At 36.9% G+C, this 16,618-nt stretch overlaps 1 protein-coding gene across 8 annotated transcripts in view; it reads right to left on the bottom strand.

The window, feature by feature from the left end:
* Window positions 1-597: 597 nt before the first annotated feature.
* Window positions 598-16,618, bottom strand: part of ZMYND8 (zinc finger MYND-type containing 8) — a 55,784-nt gene continuing 39,763 nt past the window's right edge. For 5 of the 8 annotated variants that reach the window (XM_054218097.1, XM_054218095.1, XM_054218100.1 and 2 more), the window contains 9 exons: window positions 13,751-13,903; window positions 12,402-12,905; window positions 11,234-11,608; window positions 8,980-9,170; window positions 7,800-7,880; window positions 7,332-7,410; window positions 5,747-5,986; window positions 5,421-5,578; window positions 598-763 (listed from right to left, as the gene is read on the bottom strand). In XM_054218097.1, coding sequence (XP_054074072.1) covers window positions 662-763; window positions 5,421-5,578; window positions 5,747-5,986; window positions 7,332-7,410; window positions 7,800-7,880; window positions 8,980-9,170; window positions 11,234-11,608; window positions 12,402-12,905; window positions 13,751-13,903 — 1,883 coding nt within the window. In that variant the 3' untranslated portion in view covers window positions 598-661. Of the gene's footprint in view, window positions 5,110-5,420; window positions 5,579-5,746; window positions 5,987-7,331; window positions 7,411-7,799; window positions 7,881-8,979; window positions 9,171-11,233; window positions 11,609-12,401; window positions 12,906-13,750; window positions 13,904-16,618 lie in introns of all 8 variants that reach the window. The other 3 variants (XR_008468961.1, XR_008468962.1, XM_054218101.1) reach the window with 3 other exon arrangements.

Genomic DNA, 16,618 nt, shown 5'->3' with positions numbered 1-16,618 from the left:
CTTTTCAGATATTAGACTGAAGGAAATTTTAACTTAATTGTAACCTGTAAACAATATAAATTTTCATAGTCTGGTCATTGTGAAAAACAGCGTAAATCTCTACGTATTTCAGGTCCATGGACTGGAAATGTCATAATTTGCCTAATAGAATTAACTGAAAAGATACCCTTCATCATTTGGTTGCTCAAAGAAATTCTACAAGAGTTTCAAAGTGCAGAAATTTTTTTTCAATCCAAATGCAAAACAGGTTGTTCGGATTCTCATGATTATATGATTTGATGCATAACTGCAATTTCCCAAGACCAGTTTTCAGTATTAGCTTGTGATAAGGCTCTTTTATACCTTCCTTTTCCAACTTCAAACGCTCTTTATAAGTTAAAGTCAATACAAATATAAAAAGGAGATGGTACTCTAACTTTAATGACATCCACAAATTGTACATATTTACAAAAGAAGCATAGATTTAATATGGATCTTACCTGTCCTCAGCTTTTCTAAGCCAGCGCTAATGCTTTACATTAATGTAGTGTAGTTAATGCTTTGTACACATATACAAAGCTAAAGTCTGAACCTTTGAGGTTAATCCAAAGAACTGTGTTTATTTTTCACATTTCTATTAGATTTATTTATTCCAACAATTGTATGGACTTCTTGTTAGCAGTTAGACTCTTCGTACTTGGACTGGCATTGTGGTCTGAACATACTGAACTCCAGTTCTCATTGCCACTGTCCCAGCAGAAGGACTTACCACTACAGGAATGGTCTGTGGATTAAAACCAAGAGAAACACATTGTTATGTTAAAGGTCACATAAACATGACCACAGAAATAATTTTTTTCCAGGGAAAATCCAGAACAAGTTCCAATTTTGTGCGAGAATTAATACCTTTATTACCGCAATATTACCTCATTCCAGGGTAGAAAGTAGTGTATTACTTTCCTACAGCCAAGAGGTTTTCTGTATTATTATTACTACTATGTAATTGCAGGGACAGGTGGTCCTAGAGGTAATGTACACACTCTGTCTGTGCTTGGAGAGTTAGGTTTTCATAGTTACATCCAGTTACGTATTTTCCCCAAACTAGTACATGGGAAGAGGAAAAAGGGCTAAGAAAATCCTTCGTCATTTGAAAAAGTTTTGACAAATCAAACTGGAGTACAAAAATACCCTTGTTTATAAGTATATTCTTGTTACACATTACTTAAATCTTTTTCCCCAAAAAGAACTCCCCCATGCATTCGGTCGACACAGAAGAGAACAAAGAACACCCATTTGAACAAAAAAGTACTTAAGTTAACTTTTGCACAAATCAATAACAAAAACATCAGCATTACTGGGAACTGTCTTATACACCCTGTAAAAATATTAATATAGAATAAACTTTTCACTTCCATCATACAGATCATGATTTATAAATCTCGACAAATGAAGTTTCAGGACATCTCTATAGGTGGTAACTGATTCTACAGATGCAGAGACAAAGGCACAAGAATGTTAAACAATCTGGTCAAGGTCACATCACTCTGGAAGATCTGGAAAAGGATTTATTGAATCTGAAGTCTGTATCTTAACCTTCCTCCAAAAACGTGAGAAAGTCTAGAAATGTCTATACCATACAAACTGCAAGTGTGTTTTGATACAATTCCAGTGATGCCCAACTGGCGATCAAACCAATGCATCCATTTCAGTTCACAATGTTTTGTGGAAGTAACAGGAAGTGAGATTTTGAGGAATCTGAAAGGGATGCACAGATCTTCCCCCGATGGTAGTGGGACATTCCACAGAGAACATGGAAGAAGAAATACAAGTTCACTGAAGCCCAGTGTTTCCCCACACTCTTCTAAGTAACCACGTTAGTGCCTTAATGGTATTCGACAGAGATTGCGAGTCTCCCTACTGAGATGGATCGCAGCCTAGAGTGTTCATCAGCTCCTTGGTGACAAAGTCTCTGCCTTCCAGAAGCCTACTCATTCCATTCCCTGGAATGCAAAGACGCTGAATTTGTATTTTTACATTATTTTAACTGCAGAAAGAATAACAACCAAACATGGAATTAACCTGCTAAATAAATTCAAGATTACTGCCATTTTGTAATGATTTCAGATGTGTATAGAGGGTTCAATGGAAACGGTACCCAGAAGATACACTGGAAGTTGTTCAGAGGAAGAAATTCCTAGTTGGAAACAAAGTGCAAACTGAACCTTAAATAAGCCATTCTGTAAGTCACTGTTAGTCCTACGGGTGGGGAAATTAAGGTTGCCACAGTCGCCTTTTAAATATACACACTTACACAAATGAAAAAATTAAGTTTCAGTTCTTATAGTGATCAGGATATGGAATGTGTGAGACTCTTAAATGTGTTAAGATCATTCCCTGAGAGGTAAATTTTCCACCTCTGCCAGTTTTACACATATGTACATTTTGCATACATATTAAACATGCACTAAGGTTTAAAATTCTTTAAATTGCACGTGCAGTCATTAGAATACAGAGGTGTCTGTAGCTGTGCAAGACTAATGCAAATGTGTACAAAGTTTTAAACATGCACAAATAAAGGCTGAAACCTTTCAGACGTTCCAATTAAGCTTTACAGAGCTCAATACACTTTGTATTACAGAAAACCGATGAAGGTAACTGCCATTTTTCTGAACATTACACAAAACCTCCTCATGATCTTACAACCTCTCAGCTATTCACAAATGAGCCTAACGTCTTTGTTGTTTGCTATTTGATTTTAAAACACATATAAAACCTTGTTGTTATGGCAATTCAGTCCAAGCAACTCAGGGCCAGTGCTGCAAAGGTACACAGTGCTCTCAGTTGAGACAAAATGAGTTGAGTTAAAACGCTCCTAGGAATGTGAAAAGTCATGATCCCCACTAAGAGCAATAACATTTGTGTGGAATAGAATGGCTATGAAATACTGTATGTACGTGTGCGGGTGGGTGTATTCATAGCCAGACGCACACAGAGACATGTACGCTGCAGCTGTGGGGTCGTGGTGTGGGGCCTCACAATCACAGTATGACTAAGGTACACTGTTAAATTAGTAGTTACTATTATAACTTATCTAACGTCAGACAGAAAACGGACAAAGGTTATCCACACATGGGCTTCTCTGTTGAAGCCATCACTGAGACGGAGCGTGCCGAGTTACCAGTGCAGTAGCAGCATCTTTCCTTTTGGTAAGAAGAATGTCAGCTCAGATGCCACGCTGACTCTGAGTGAGCACTGCAGAACATGACCAGTTGCAAGAATGGGATATTACGGTGCATAAAATACAAAAATGGAACTCAGTTCTGTCCCATCTCCTGTGATTGACTCTAGGGAATTCAAGTGTCCTTGGTTAAGTCTTTAATGGAAAAAACCAGGTCTGATTCCAATGCTATTTCTCATAATTTCCTAACGCTAATGTGCAAGACTGCATGGGAAATACACTACTGATGAATGCCTATTTTCTTTCATAGTTACTGAGATGTCACAGGAATATCAAGCATAGCTCAGAATTAATTAAATCTCTTTAGTATACCATAGACAAAAAAGGTATTTAAAAGATATTTTAAATGAATTCTATGTATTTACATTGATGGTGTGGTCAAGTATATACATGAAACGGACAAAGAACTAACGTAATAATGTAAAATGGAAGTCTGACTGTCCTCAGTGTCTTTGCTATACTTAGTGGCAATTTCTGAATCCCTGTAATAATGAATGATGAAATGAGAGGGTGGAATGTTGCACAGCAAAATAAGACATTTTGCACTGCAAGTTGAGACTATACCAGTGAATTCATATCTTGATAGAACAGCAGATGGAGACAACCCCCCAGAAATACTGAGCAATTTTAATGCCAGGAAAGTACTACTGCAGACTTTAAATGATGATATTGTACTTACAATTGTGGGTTGAGTAGTTGGAATATAGGTGGTGGTCTGCGGTACCTGGACCAGTTTTATAGGCTGGTTGCTTGTCACACCTGTTGCTATCTGCAGAGACAGCACAGGCAACCTCAGTAGAAGTCTCAGCTTTTACATAAATTCCACCTAGTTGTTATTATTATTATTGTAATATGAAATTTATGTTGGATGTTTTGTTTGTGTTAAAATTTTGCATCTTAATGAATTCACAGGTTACTGCTTTGTTAATAAAACAAAATTCAAATTATGAACATGATCAATGTATACAGCATGATGTTTCAGGTAGAACCTCTACATGAAAGCAATTCCAGATCTGTATAAGTGGAATACTCCCTGGCAAAAGTTTTACGTAATTGATTTTCTCCCATTCCCTATTTCCACAGTAATACAAAGGCTGTGCTGCCACAGACAATGCACATGAACATTGACTGAGCCAGAGTTTAACTAACTTCGACAAAGCACTCAGGTGGAACAGCACACCGTTTTTCCCCTCTTCAAATCTGTTTCCCACGTTACTCCCTTAGATGACATGTCAAGCCCAGAGATCTAACACCAGACAGTAGCAAAAGTGTCAAGAAATGAACACAGCTCTCTAGTTTACTATGCTTCCCAATTCTATAGGACTATCTCAATGAGACATCATGCTGGAATCACAATACTACAAAATTAGTTTGCTTTTAATATTTTAAAATACAACAAGGCTCCTACTGATGTGGGGGATCATGTGTAAGGGTTTGAAGGATCAGCCCCCCCCCCCTAAAATTTTTCATTTAATAAATCTTGCAAGGGCAGAAGAAAAACAATGCTGAAATTGCTAATAGTCAAGCCCTACCTATAAAGCAGAATCTTCTCTATAAACATTTTCTATATATGCAATGTTAAGTCCCTTTTATTAGAGCATTTGCTCATCCTTGCCTACTGAATACTATCAGAGTAGATGCTATGGAGGATTTCGTAACTGCACACTGCTCCGTTAACTGTAGATCCAGGTGAATTGTTGTATCAGTGTTATGGAACATTGTGGTACCCTAGTGGCAGTCTGTTGTGATAAAGTAAGTTGATTTGAATGCAGGTCTTGAGCTTGGCCTCTGAACCCCCAGGCAAGAAGGGCTTGGAAGTGCTGCAGTCAGTATTGCTTATCAGAAGGCAACTTGTATCGAAAGATCCAGACCAGAAGCTACACTGATGGGTCCTGGAGAGAGAGAGAGAAAGAGGTCCAGTCCCCTTTGGCTGGAAGGATGAGTCAAGCCAACACAAGTTTTTACCGGGAATCAGTGAAGGGGAAAGGGTGTTCCCAGAGGACAGAAGGAGATTTTTATTTTTTTTTTTTTGCCAGGATGAAGGAAAAAAACCCCACAACTCACTATCTCACTCCCCAAATCACACTCTTCGAAATACGCAAATGGTCATAAATTCCTGGCTGATCCAGGGAGGCTTTTAGGGGTAGGTTTCAGAGAAATCTTACATACTATTTTTGTTTGAAGTGACCACAATGATACTCACTGTAACACTCTCTTTGCTTTTATCAGCTGAACCTTCCTTTTCCTTAGGGGTGCTGGCTGTTTCTGCGGGCGTAGGCTGCACACTTGAACTGGGCTGAGATGATTTATTTAATGTTTCTGTGCTAATTTCAGTATCTGTTTCTTGCTGTGTTGCAGTAGCTAAAATAAAGGAAAAAAGATAAAGTAGCCACTACTCATGTACCAGTCCACAGTCACTCTTCACAGGCACATCTGCACCCATGCTAATGAAGAATATTGAGGCACTGTGTATTGCACCCACCCTCACCCCCCCTCAGCTGCAAAACAGGCAGCCCAGAGCAAGATTACCTGACTGTGTGCAAGATTTCATGTGCTCAGGCCAGTGAGCTTGTTGGCAGGGATAGTCACAGTAGCTAGTATTCCAACAGCAGTAAAAAATGGCCTCTTTCTTGCAGTTAGCACACCACTGCTTCTTTTTAGTTTCATCCACTGCTTGCTGCTTTTCCAATTCCAGCTGCTTCTTCACCTCAGCAATCAAGCGATCTCGTTCTTGTTCTAGACTCTGACGCATTTCAGCCATTGTCAGTTCTACTCGAAATGCAAAGAAAGATGGATTTTTCATTTTCTGCTCCCCAACAGCAAGGTGCAAACCAGTAATTTTCACGAGTTTAAAGACAACATGAAATTAAAACTAACAATCCAAGTAATTCCCTGAGTTTGGGCATCTCTGTTTCATACCTACTCAACAAATGAAAGTCTTCCATCTTCTTTTCTTATTCTGGCACCATGATTTTTACCCTTAACCATTACCTTCCATTTGTTTAACACTTTAGTTCTAGATGTCCCACACAGGATCAGAATCCAGGTGTACTAGCTGCAGCGTAAACACAAAAAGAAGGCACGCAGCTGCTGCTAACATACTGTGTCTTTACAAGCCCAAACTTTTGTTCTGCTCTAATATTCAGAAAATACAGAGAATTATATTTCTTCTCTTGGCTCAGAAATAAGTAACAGCAAATCAATTGTTCACTGGATCTCGTTTTTTTTACAAAGAAAAATGTGAAAGTTCCAAGAAATAAAATGTTACTAACAAACCAAAGACATGAGTCTGAATATGGAGTTATTCAGCCCTTAATTCACTTCAATTCCAGATCTGCTCTGCAAAAAGAGAGTCAAAAAGTGGATGAGGACTCTGTATTACACAGTCCTAAGGCTGTTTGTACTGCATGTAGCTTAAAGGAGACTTGATCACGTAATTGCAACCTTCTTCCCAGTCAGTGCATTAAAAAAGATAATTTAAGAGGAATCACATTTTAATCAAGGTTTCATTTCCGGCTCATATGGTTGAATGAATGTAGAGATGAAAATCCCCCTCCTAGGAATAATATTCTTTTATCTGTTTAAGTTAGTACTTTGACTTTATTTCACTGACAGTCTGGCACCAAGATTGAGTCAAGGCTGTCTATTCACTTTCAGTAAATGAACAAGTATATAGACCAGCAGCTGATCTGAACCAACATGTCAGCCACAATCTACAAAGATTCCAGAGGAAGCAGGTTCCCCCAGTGGCTGTATTAACAGAACCTGGTTCATATGAGAATTAGTACGAAATAATCAACACATAGTATCTCATGAAGAGGGACTACCCAATGATGCATTGGTAGTCAAATCAATGACTATCAAAAGCTCTCTTTAGACTAAATTTGTCTCAGAGGGCTGAACATCTGTAGTTCGACATGCACAGATAAAGTAATGCTGTATACATACTCGAAAGGTGTTTGCTAGCATCAGCACAGCACATTATATAAGGTTTTCTGTCCTTCATCTAGACAATTTGCAGTATCAGATGAGGAAGGTAATACATACTACAAGCATTTGGATTTTCTATTTATGGCAAAAAACTAACACACTATTTTGGACTAAATTTTCATACCTAGATTATGCTTCATTTCTGACAGTTCCTGTTGATGTAGCCATTGAAGTTTTTCTATCTCAATCCTCAAACGCCGAATCTAAAGATTAAAAATGTAATAGTTAGTAATAATAAACAGGGTGCAGTGTATAATACACAATTACTACACAGATAAACATGTCCAAAACGAAGAGCTTGATCATGACTTACATCAAGGCTCCTTCATATTAACATGAGGACAAGACCATAATAAATCCCAAACCAAAGTCTGATCTGGGCTTGATGGCTTACTGTTCTTGCTGCTTATCTTAGAGAGCCCATATGATATTTTTCCAGTGTTTTACTTCTAAAACAGCATAGAAATGAGGATCTCTAGACAGTCTTGATATATAATAAACTGTAGATATAGTTATATGGTACTTTTTATTTTATACCATTTTGCAACTTTCAAAGTTAAAATACAAGCAGTATTATTTATTTTACACTAACCTCAGCTATTGTACTGCCAGTAGTATTTTTTGAAAGATCATTGTATATTTCCGTCATTGTTCCTTTGATGGCATCCATCATCTGAAAGACAAAATGAAAAAAAATTCTTTGAGATATATGTTTCTTATGGATGACAACCTTTACTTTCTTTCAACTACTCTAATGTGAGCTTATATCACTATCAACGATGCCCCCTATCTCTCTACATATTTATCTGGGTCTACTTTTAGAGGACTATTTAGAAGGTAGAAGACAACACTTTTGATAAGGACTCTGATTTTTAAGTGTCCTGAACTGGTGGACTGCTTGACCTTCTACTTTTCCAAGAAATTGCCATTGATGTAATTTACAAACAAAAAAAATATAACCAGTAGTTTTGGGAAGAAACTAAATTAAAAAAAACCCCAACAACAACAACAAAACAAAACCAAAAAAAACGCCAAAGACATTTACTGACATTGCTGACCACTGACAATCCCACCCAGACCATACGGTTGAGCGAGAACACTGAAAGTTGACAGTCAAGATTAATTCCAGTGCTTTCAAGGCCTGAGTACTCAACTTTATTTCCTTATGTAGTATTCACCTTGATTTTTTAATTTAAAGTCTAAGACAGTACATGAAAAGCTAGTGTCTCATCCCTCACTGTCACTATTATGATACAAATATTACACCACATCTTCTCTTTAATAAATTAGCTTCTGTTTTAATACATGAATACACACTTATGACAAGCAACATCTGATAAAGCTATACAGTGTTTTAAGACAAAAGTACATTTTTGTCTATGTATTACTGGACACAGATGAAGAAATATGAAAGTTTACTGTAAATATGATACTGAGGGGATATCTACACCTTTAGGAGAAAACACAGAAAATGGTCCAAAACACATGCAATGTAAATAAGAAACAGCAGTGGGGGAAGAGACGGAAAAAGTCTAAAGTGTCTGAGCAGCTGAAGCCCATCATATACGCACTCTGGCTTGGAATGGCAGCATTCAGCCAGCTCTAAAACGATAGTGGGGCACTCTCATCAAAATCTAACAGTTCCTACCCTAGTAGAATGAATATGCAACATATGACAACCTGACAATAAAGTTATTGCAGAATTTGAAATGTCAAAATTTGAAAGTTCATTTCAAAATAAAATTCCAAGATGACCTTGCTCAATAACTTACTTTGCTAGTATACTTAGCAATATCTGCAGCCACATCAGCTGAAGCTGTTGCAATTGGCAAGTCTGTATTAACTGAGGAAGAAAGTGTACTTGCAGATCCAGAACTGGTAACCATAGAAATAGGTTGAGTACTTGTAACCAAGGTTATGGTGGATGTGGAAGTGCTCTGGGTGATCTCTTTTTGCTGCACAGCTAAGAAAAGAGAACACACGGCGGATCAATCACAAACAATTATGAAAATGAATAGTCAAACTTCTAACTTTGATGTCTAACTTAAATGCGTGCACGTAACCATTTCCAAGACTTATATTATTTATACAATGGTACCGTTTAATCAATTAATTATACAGCATCCAGCCACTGAACTTGTACATAACTGTAAAGCTTAAAGGTAATGAAGCAAATATATCTTTGAAACTTAGCATTTTAGACTGTCCAATGCAAAAGCTTCCCTCAGATCTGTATTCCTCCCACTTTGGGACTTTCCCCCCCCACTTCTTAGGAAGTCAATTCCTAACCCTTCAACTTGGAGAACTCCCAACTAATACCATACATATGAGCGTTAGTTAGACTTTGATATTTTCATTTGTCATAATTTTGAAAAATATTATTGAGTTTCTTTTTGCTTTGAAACAAGGTTTAGTGAGCCACGGTTGAAGAAAGCCTACTTTAGTAATACCTCCTGGTATTATTCCCATTCTTTTGTTATTAATGCTACTAATTATTACTAGTGTTGTGACAATTTAATATACATACATCCAGATCGACATTAGCCTTTGGTTGGCTGCAGAGCAAGGAATGTAACATTAGATTAACTCATTAAAGCAAAGAATTTATTCATAGTGTTAACTCAAACAGGATAAGAAAAGATTTCTCACCTTTGGTCAACATTTCAAATAATCTTAAGCAACGGGTAATTAAAAAAATGAGAGTACAAAGCTAAATGCAAAGACCTTTTAATCCCTAATGATTTACCTGACTTAAATACTTTTCAATCTATTTTAAAAGATTCACATTACAAAAGATGTCTTCATTGCCACTATCCTCAAAACAGGAATTACTGAAATAAAAAAGTTATTCAAGTTATCTGTGTGTACTATATTTTTGTTTATGCCAATTCAGTATACAAGAAATCTATGTATTTTATAGTTTTCATTTTATATATTTCTAGCACATAATATTTAAGATGGAACATAGTTATGATGCACTCAGTAGGAAACATATTGATAAGACAAACTCATAGGCTGAACATTTAAAGTTCATTCCATATTATTAAGCTCTCATATTAAAGTATGACTCTACTAAAAATAACACTTCTTCAAGTTTCACATTTATTTTTCTCACTGAGTATTTCTGTATCAAATTTGTGCAGCCTACAAATAGAAAGATACAGCTTCTTCAACACTTCTTAAATGACAGTCAGAATAGCAGTTCGGTACCAGAGAAACGTGCCGCTGGTTAACGTTTGTATGTGACACGTTACCTAAACTTCTCTTCTGTTTGAAATTACTGGCTTGCCAGCACTGTTAGCAGAATGGAGAACATCTACTCACAGGAAATAGTTCAGTTTATTAACTTGAAATTACAAATAAAACTACATTTGCATAAAGTTGCTGTTCTGTCAAGTGAAGCAATAGAAACATGGACTTATATTACCATGTGCCTACTACTAGTAAAACCTCTGGCAAAGGGCTGCTAAGAAAACAGTTATGAAAAAATTCTAAAATGCCATGGCTGTTTGCTCAGTAAACTAGCATCAAAGTCTTGTTAAGAGTTAAGCAATAGGGATTTCAAAGACACATGTAGCCTGGGTAATTTCACTGTTATCAAATTATACTCTATGAAAAACTGTACAGATCAGCTTCTTGTCAGACAAAACTGGATTCAGTTTGTAGATATTGAGGTGATAGTGGTAATCATGCAAGTGGAATAGAGTTAATGGTTTTATCATATAATCCAGAAAATAATTCAGTTCGCTCTCCCAAATCTGTGATGGCTAAGAATGGCAAAAATACTTATACAGATACACACACAAACTTTTTGTCATTAAAATAAGGAGACATGACTCTAAATACACACCAGAAAGAGCAGGTATCGTGAGTATGTTCTTGTATTTTAAAGTCACTTATCAGAGTAGAACCACACTTTGAGATTTTGTTTATATGGAAGAACTCCTGGTTGGGCAGCCTTGGAGCACTGAGATCATTACTGGGGAATTATGGCACCACAGGCACATTGAGTTAGAAAGTGTATACCTTTAACTGCTTGTCTTGTCTGATATCTTGTCCCTTGAGAGGACTGAGGTTGCTGTGACTGAGACTGCTGGCTCTGCTGCTGTTGCTGCTGTCTCTGCACCTTCTGCATGTGCCATTTCTGAGAAGATGTCTGAAATTTATTTGAAGAATTCCACACTACACGCTGCACAGCAGGGGCAGTTTCCTTAGGCAGCAAAGGCCTCTGCTTTTTCACAGGGCTTCCAGTGGCTGCAGATGGAGCACTAACAGTAGAAGAAGCACTAGTAGTTGCTGTTACACCAGCTGGTGGAGTCTGGGATGCAGAGCGGGTAAGTACTGGAGTTTCTGGTAGAGGCTGGGTGCTTGCACTGGAGGAAGGTGGAGTTTTACCTACAACTAAACAAACATAAAATGTAATGCCAGCTTTTCACCAACATATACAATTCATGTCAGTCTTCCAGTCTACTTTTAATTATTTTTCTCCAAAGGTAATTGATATTCTACGAGTAAACTCATTTCAGTCTACTTGAAGCTGGCAGCAATTCAGAAGCGCTAGCCATTAAGCAAAACAAATCAGAAAGTACAAAACCCAGAAAACCAGCCTGAGCTCCTTTGGAAGGTATGTGAGGTGTATGCATTTGTTAGGATGTTTCTGGGCTACCACTTAGATCCATCATCCCAGTTTTTTTCTCATTAATTGAGATAGTGTTTCTTTGTGTTGTTAAAAGGGGAAAGCAATCTCCAGGACAAATCATGTGATTTAGCTGTTCTTTTGATTATTACTGAGAGCATTTTTGTTGATTTCAATGGGATGTTATGCAATTTGTACGGTAAGGTCCAACTTCTTCTATACCTGCTATTTTGGGAGATCGATGGAAATGTAAAGATTCAACTGAAAGTCATAAAAATTGCAAAATAAATTCTAAATTTGAGACAGAACAAATATCATGGATATTCATAGTTTTTTGTTGATGAAAGAAAACTCAATGAAACATATCTTATTTAAAACAGAAACTACAATGGGGGCTGAAAACTTCTTTCGTAGTTAAAAAGAATGAAAGATCACTCAAAACACTGTTTTAGTACAGATATTTTTAACATCTTAATGCCAAAATAAAGCTAACAGCTCTGGCTTCGATAACAGCCCTATAGCACAGAAGAGAAAAGGAAGGAAAGAATTTCATCCTACCATCATGTTTAGGGGGAGTTTCTTTAGATTCTTTCTTAGTTTTCCTTCCTTCACGGCCACAATGATCATCTCCTAGATCGATGACAAGTTCACTCTCAGAATCGGAGTCCAGTCCTAGGTGCACAGTTGGAGAGTCCGTTTCATCTTTACCTTTTAGTTTTTCTTTTGCAGGATGCTGTAAACTTTTTCCCTTTTCAGAAAATTCTTTTTCATTGTCTGTAATTGCCTTTTCTTTGACCAGGTCATCTGTTTTCTCCACCTCCGGACTTGTGCTTTTAAGTTCCTCCTTGTCTTCATTCTGTGCTGGGGGCTTAGGTTTTTTTTTCAAGCTCAATGATTCTTTGTCACTTCTCGTACCTTCCTTGTCCTCTCCATCTTCTTGATCATTCTTTGATTTCTGATCCTCATCACTATATTCACTGTCACTGGTGTCGGATTTTTCAGAATCTTCAGAGTCACTGTGTTCTACTGCAGTATAAACAGCTTCAGATATTTCATTTATTCCTAATTGTGGGGAGGAAAGTACATTCCATGCTGACATCAGACTGACTGACATTACAAAAAAAAATACTCTATATACTGGAACAAAGCATATACATACTATTATCTTAACCATCAGTCCTTAAGCTATAAACACTTCCCGTAGTGCCCTATCTCAATACCAGAATGTATAAGAATTACCTTCCACATATTGCAATTGATACTTTTATTTCATTCAGTGCATTCCTTTCACTGCTTTTTTCCACTACCTGCAAGCTCTTTTGTTCAATTTAGGACCAGCTGGCAAATACAAAGAGGAATTCTTTTTATCCACAAGAAACCACCTTAAAATCAGTGACATTATTGACCTGATTAAAGTTACTTGCATGCATGTTTGCAGAATCAATTTTAGACTGTGCAAGTTTTGCAAGGAGAATCTGTAATTTTTTCTAGTGATTAAAAAGTCTTAATTAAGTGCTAGACAACACTAATGTTTTTAACAGCATTCAGCTCCTATGTGACTGGATATACTCATTTGTGCAACTGACATAAGTTACGTAGTTCTTGAACTCAATTTACAAAGGAAATAGCGAGACTATAATTCTGTCATAGTATCTACATCAGCCTGGTACAAAAGCAGATTAAAAGATGAAAGCTTTTTGACAAAAATTTGAAACATCAGGTCTCACTGTATTTTAAATTAAACTAGTCAGTGCACTCTACTTGCCTCAAAGAGTTCAAATATCCTCTACTCTTGTGTTAATGCATAAAATATTTAAGGTTTTACTATTTGAAAACTTTTAAATTCCAATCAACATTTTCTCAAGTGTATCCTTCAGATGTCCATTGTTTTCTTGAGATATACTTACCAAGTTGTGCTTTACAACTCTCTATTGTCTTGTCAAGATTAAGCTGGAACCTACTACGTATCTGTCGTTTTGGTGAAATGAGTTGCACAGGAGTGGTCTGCTGTTGGACTGACTCACTCAACTCTTTCAGATCCATCTCAGCTTTGCTACGATCTAGAAAAAGAAAAAGGAACTAAGAAAAAATATTTTACAAAAAGAAAGAAAGATCGCTATCCAGATAAAACATATTTTACTGGGTAACAATGCAGAGACAATCTGAAACATATTTCACTAGTTTTATAATTATGGGCTACATAATAATTATAAAATTACTTTACTACAAACAACGGATTATTCCTCTCTGATGCTACATATTTCACAGGCAAAAGGCATGCATGAATTACATGGACATTTTCTTCATCAATGTGAAATTATCAAAAAATCATCGTTCAGGTCTGTAAGCTGGCTGACAGTACTTCTAGTAAGGTACTGCTGTTATTTACTACTAGTAGTAATTTTTTCACTAACAAAATTAAATATTAATAAAAATCCTTATAGTCACCATTTAAAATTCAAACAATAAATCATGAGAATAGAAACATAAATGTGGATCGTTACACTAGACAGATTAATAAACTTAAAATAGTAGGTTTTCAATGTATGTCAGCAAAATCTTCTCTTGAGTTCTCCTATGCACGTAGAAAATTTTTCACTCTGAAACATACAGATCTGTCTGCAAAGAGTACAGACTACAGTGCTAAAGCTAAAACTGTCTTAGCAACCAAGTTCCACATTTTTGCTTTAATTTTTCAATTTCAGAGGTTGTATTTCTGCTCCATAGTCCTGTCCTTTACCCCTTGCCAACAGTGCTGACACTCCATTAGTGTTCAGGGCACTAAACCAGTCTGGAGTTAGTTGCTTGTTTGGAGGAAGAGGAAGGGGACATGAAGAAGGGGGAAGGAATGGAGAAAAGAATTACATCTGGCCAGTTTAGCTCCCTGAACTGGCTCATGGTAGGATGAAAAGGGCTGGTGCCATATACTGGAAAAGGACAGGGGCCATGGAGAAGACAAAAGGCAACACTGGCACAATGTGTGTTTGTGCTTCATTTAGAGTCTCATTCCACAGCAGTTAAAGATGTCACAGTATTGCCTTAATTTACTTAAGAAAAAAAAAACCTCACCACATGTATTTATAAGACATTTTTTGTTGATGTACAACTCTGAGAAAAGTGAAATAAATATGAAGGGCTGAGCCAATGATTCCTCTGACCAGACATTCTTTACAAGTTTGGAACTTAACATCAAGGTATATTCCACATCTAAAATTTTAAAGCCATAGTACATAATGACTCAACTTCAGCAGTAGAGTTGTCTCAATCAGGCCTGGCCACTCTATCTCCTATCAGATTGCAAACAGAACCTCTATTACAGCTAGAGCAGGTACAGAAGAAAACATTCAAGTATTCATGCAGTTTTTGTTTACTGCTAAAATAACGGTTCCTCATCTCTTCCTAGAGAGAGGCAGCAACTTGTGTGGTGCAATCCCACAAGCCAAATATACAGGTTATAATTCGGATCATCCTGGCTTATAAAGTATATGCATTATAGTGTACACAAATTCAGTCTAAATAACACTTAATCATCCTTTCTAGTCACAGTGAAATGGTCCTAAAAGTAATACCAAATCTCACACTCTTTAAGTCACATATTCATACTGGAAGACACTAAACATAATACAAACTCTATCATTTTCAGGGCAGTGTAAATTTTGCAAATAGAAATGAAGGTTCTACATCACTTAAGTACTTTTGAAAAATTTTTTCCTTGTATTTGAAACGCTTACTAAACCAGGTGCTAACTACATCACCGAATCCACACTAATTCCATAGCAGTAATGGTTCTATCACCCTTAGTATAGAATTTGATTGAAGGCCTTCATAGCCTTAGTTAACTATGTGACAGGATACAAACAGAAGAAAAAAAGGAGAAGGGGGAAAGATGAAGACAAGACACTATAATACCTCCCCAGGGAACCCTATATCTTGATACATGAAAGAAGTCTCACAATCTCTACATAACCCCTATGTAACCTACAAGGAGGTCTCACTGAGAAGATCTGGATTTCCGATCTGCCTCATTAATGTCAAAGCATTAGTAAAAAGAAAACAGAACAAAGGGCAGACAAGCTAACTGTGGAGAAATCTGCAAGTGCTCATCTCCAAAGTCTTTACTTTTTCTCATTACCGATCTGAAAATTTTCTCTCCTTACTGGGTCAAACTTGTTGCTATATCTTTTCTACCTCTTTTATACAAGGACAGGTCCTATACTATCTGGAATATATATTTTCCCCAAGCAACCTGTGCATAGGTGGGTCATTCACACCTCCATTTTTCCATTTAGCCTGTCTGCTCATTTCTGTTAACTTTCCCTTCCTTATTGTTGAATTGGAGGACAATCACAGAGTCCTCCTAGTACTCTGCTCAAGGTACATAAGTGCCTTTGCTTTCTGGACTTTTACTTTTGTTTTTTTCAGAGAGGAACCCTGTTCACATTATGTATGACAATGAGACACAAATAAGCCAGATCTAAAATCCATAGGATTCACAGATTAATCTAAGTCTAGCACAGCTGACACTATTAAATTAAGAAGGGTTGCCATTTTCATTCCTAGCACCAAAGAGTATATTCAGCAAAGGAAACTCCCCTAAAACTGAAAAAATAACTGATATTCTACTTGAAAGCATACTGGCTGTTCTTTTGTGGTATTGCTCAGGGACCGTAACACTGGATTTTCTGATCCACGCTACTTACTCAAAATATTCTATGCTCCAGCTCATGTCGCCCATCTGTGTCTCAAACTACCGCAGGGCTACATATTTCTTAACA

This window comes from Rissa tridactyla, chromosome 12, assembly GCF_028500815.1.
Source record: "Rissa tridactyla isolate bRisTri1 chromosome 12, bRisTri1.patW.cur.20221130, whole genome shotgun sequence".
In the NCBI taxonomy this organism is placed as follows: domain Eukaryota; kingdom Metazoa; phylum Chordata; class Aves; order Charadriiformes; family Laridae; genus Rissa; species Rissa tridactyla.
The sequence above is the reverse complement of the archived record's forward strand: the minus strand, read 5'-3'. Positions and strand labels throughout refer to the sequence as shown.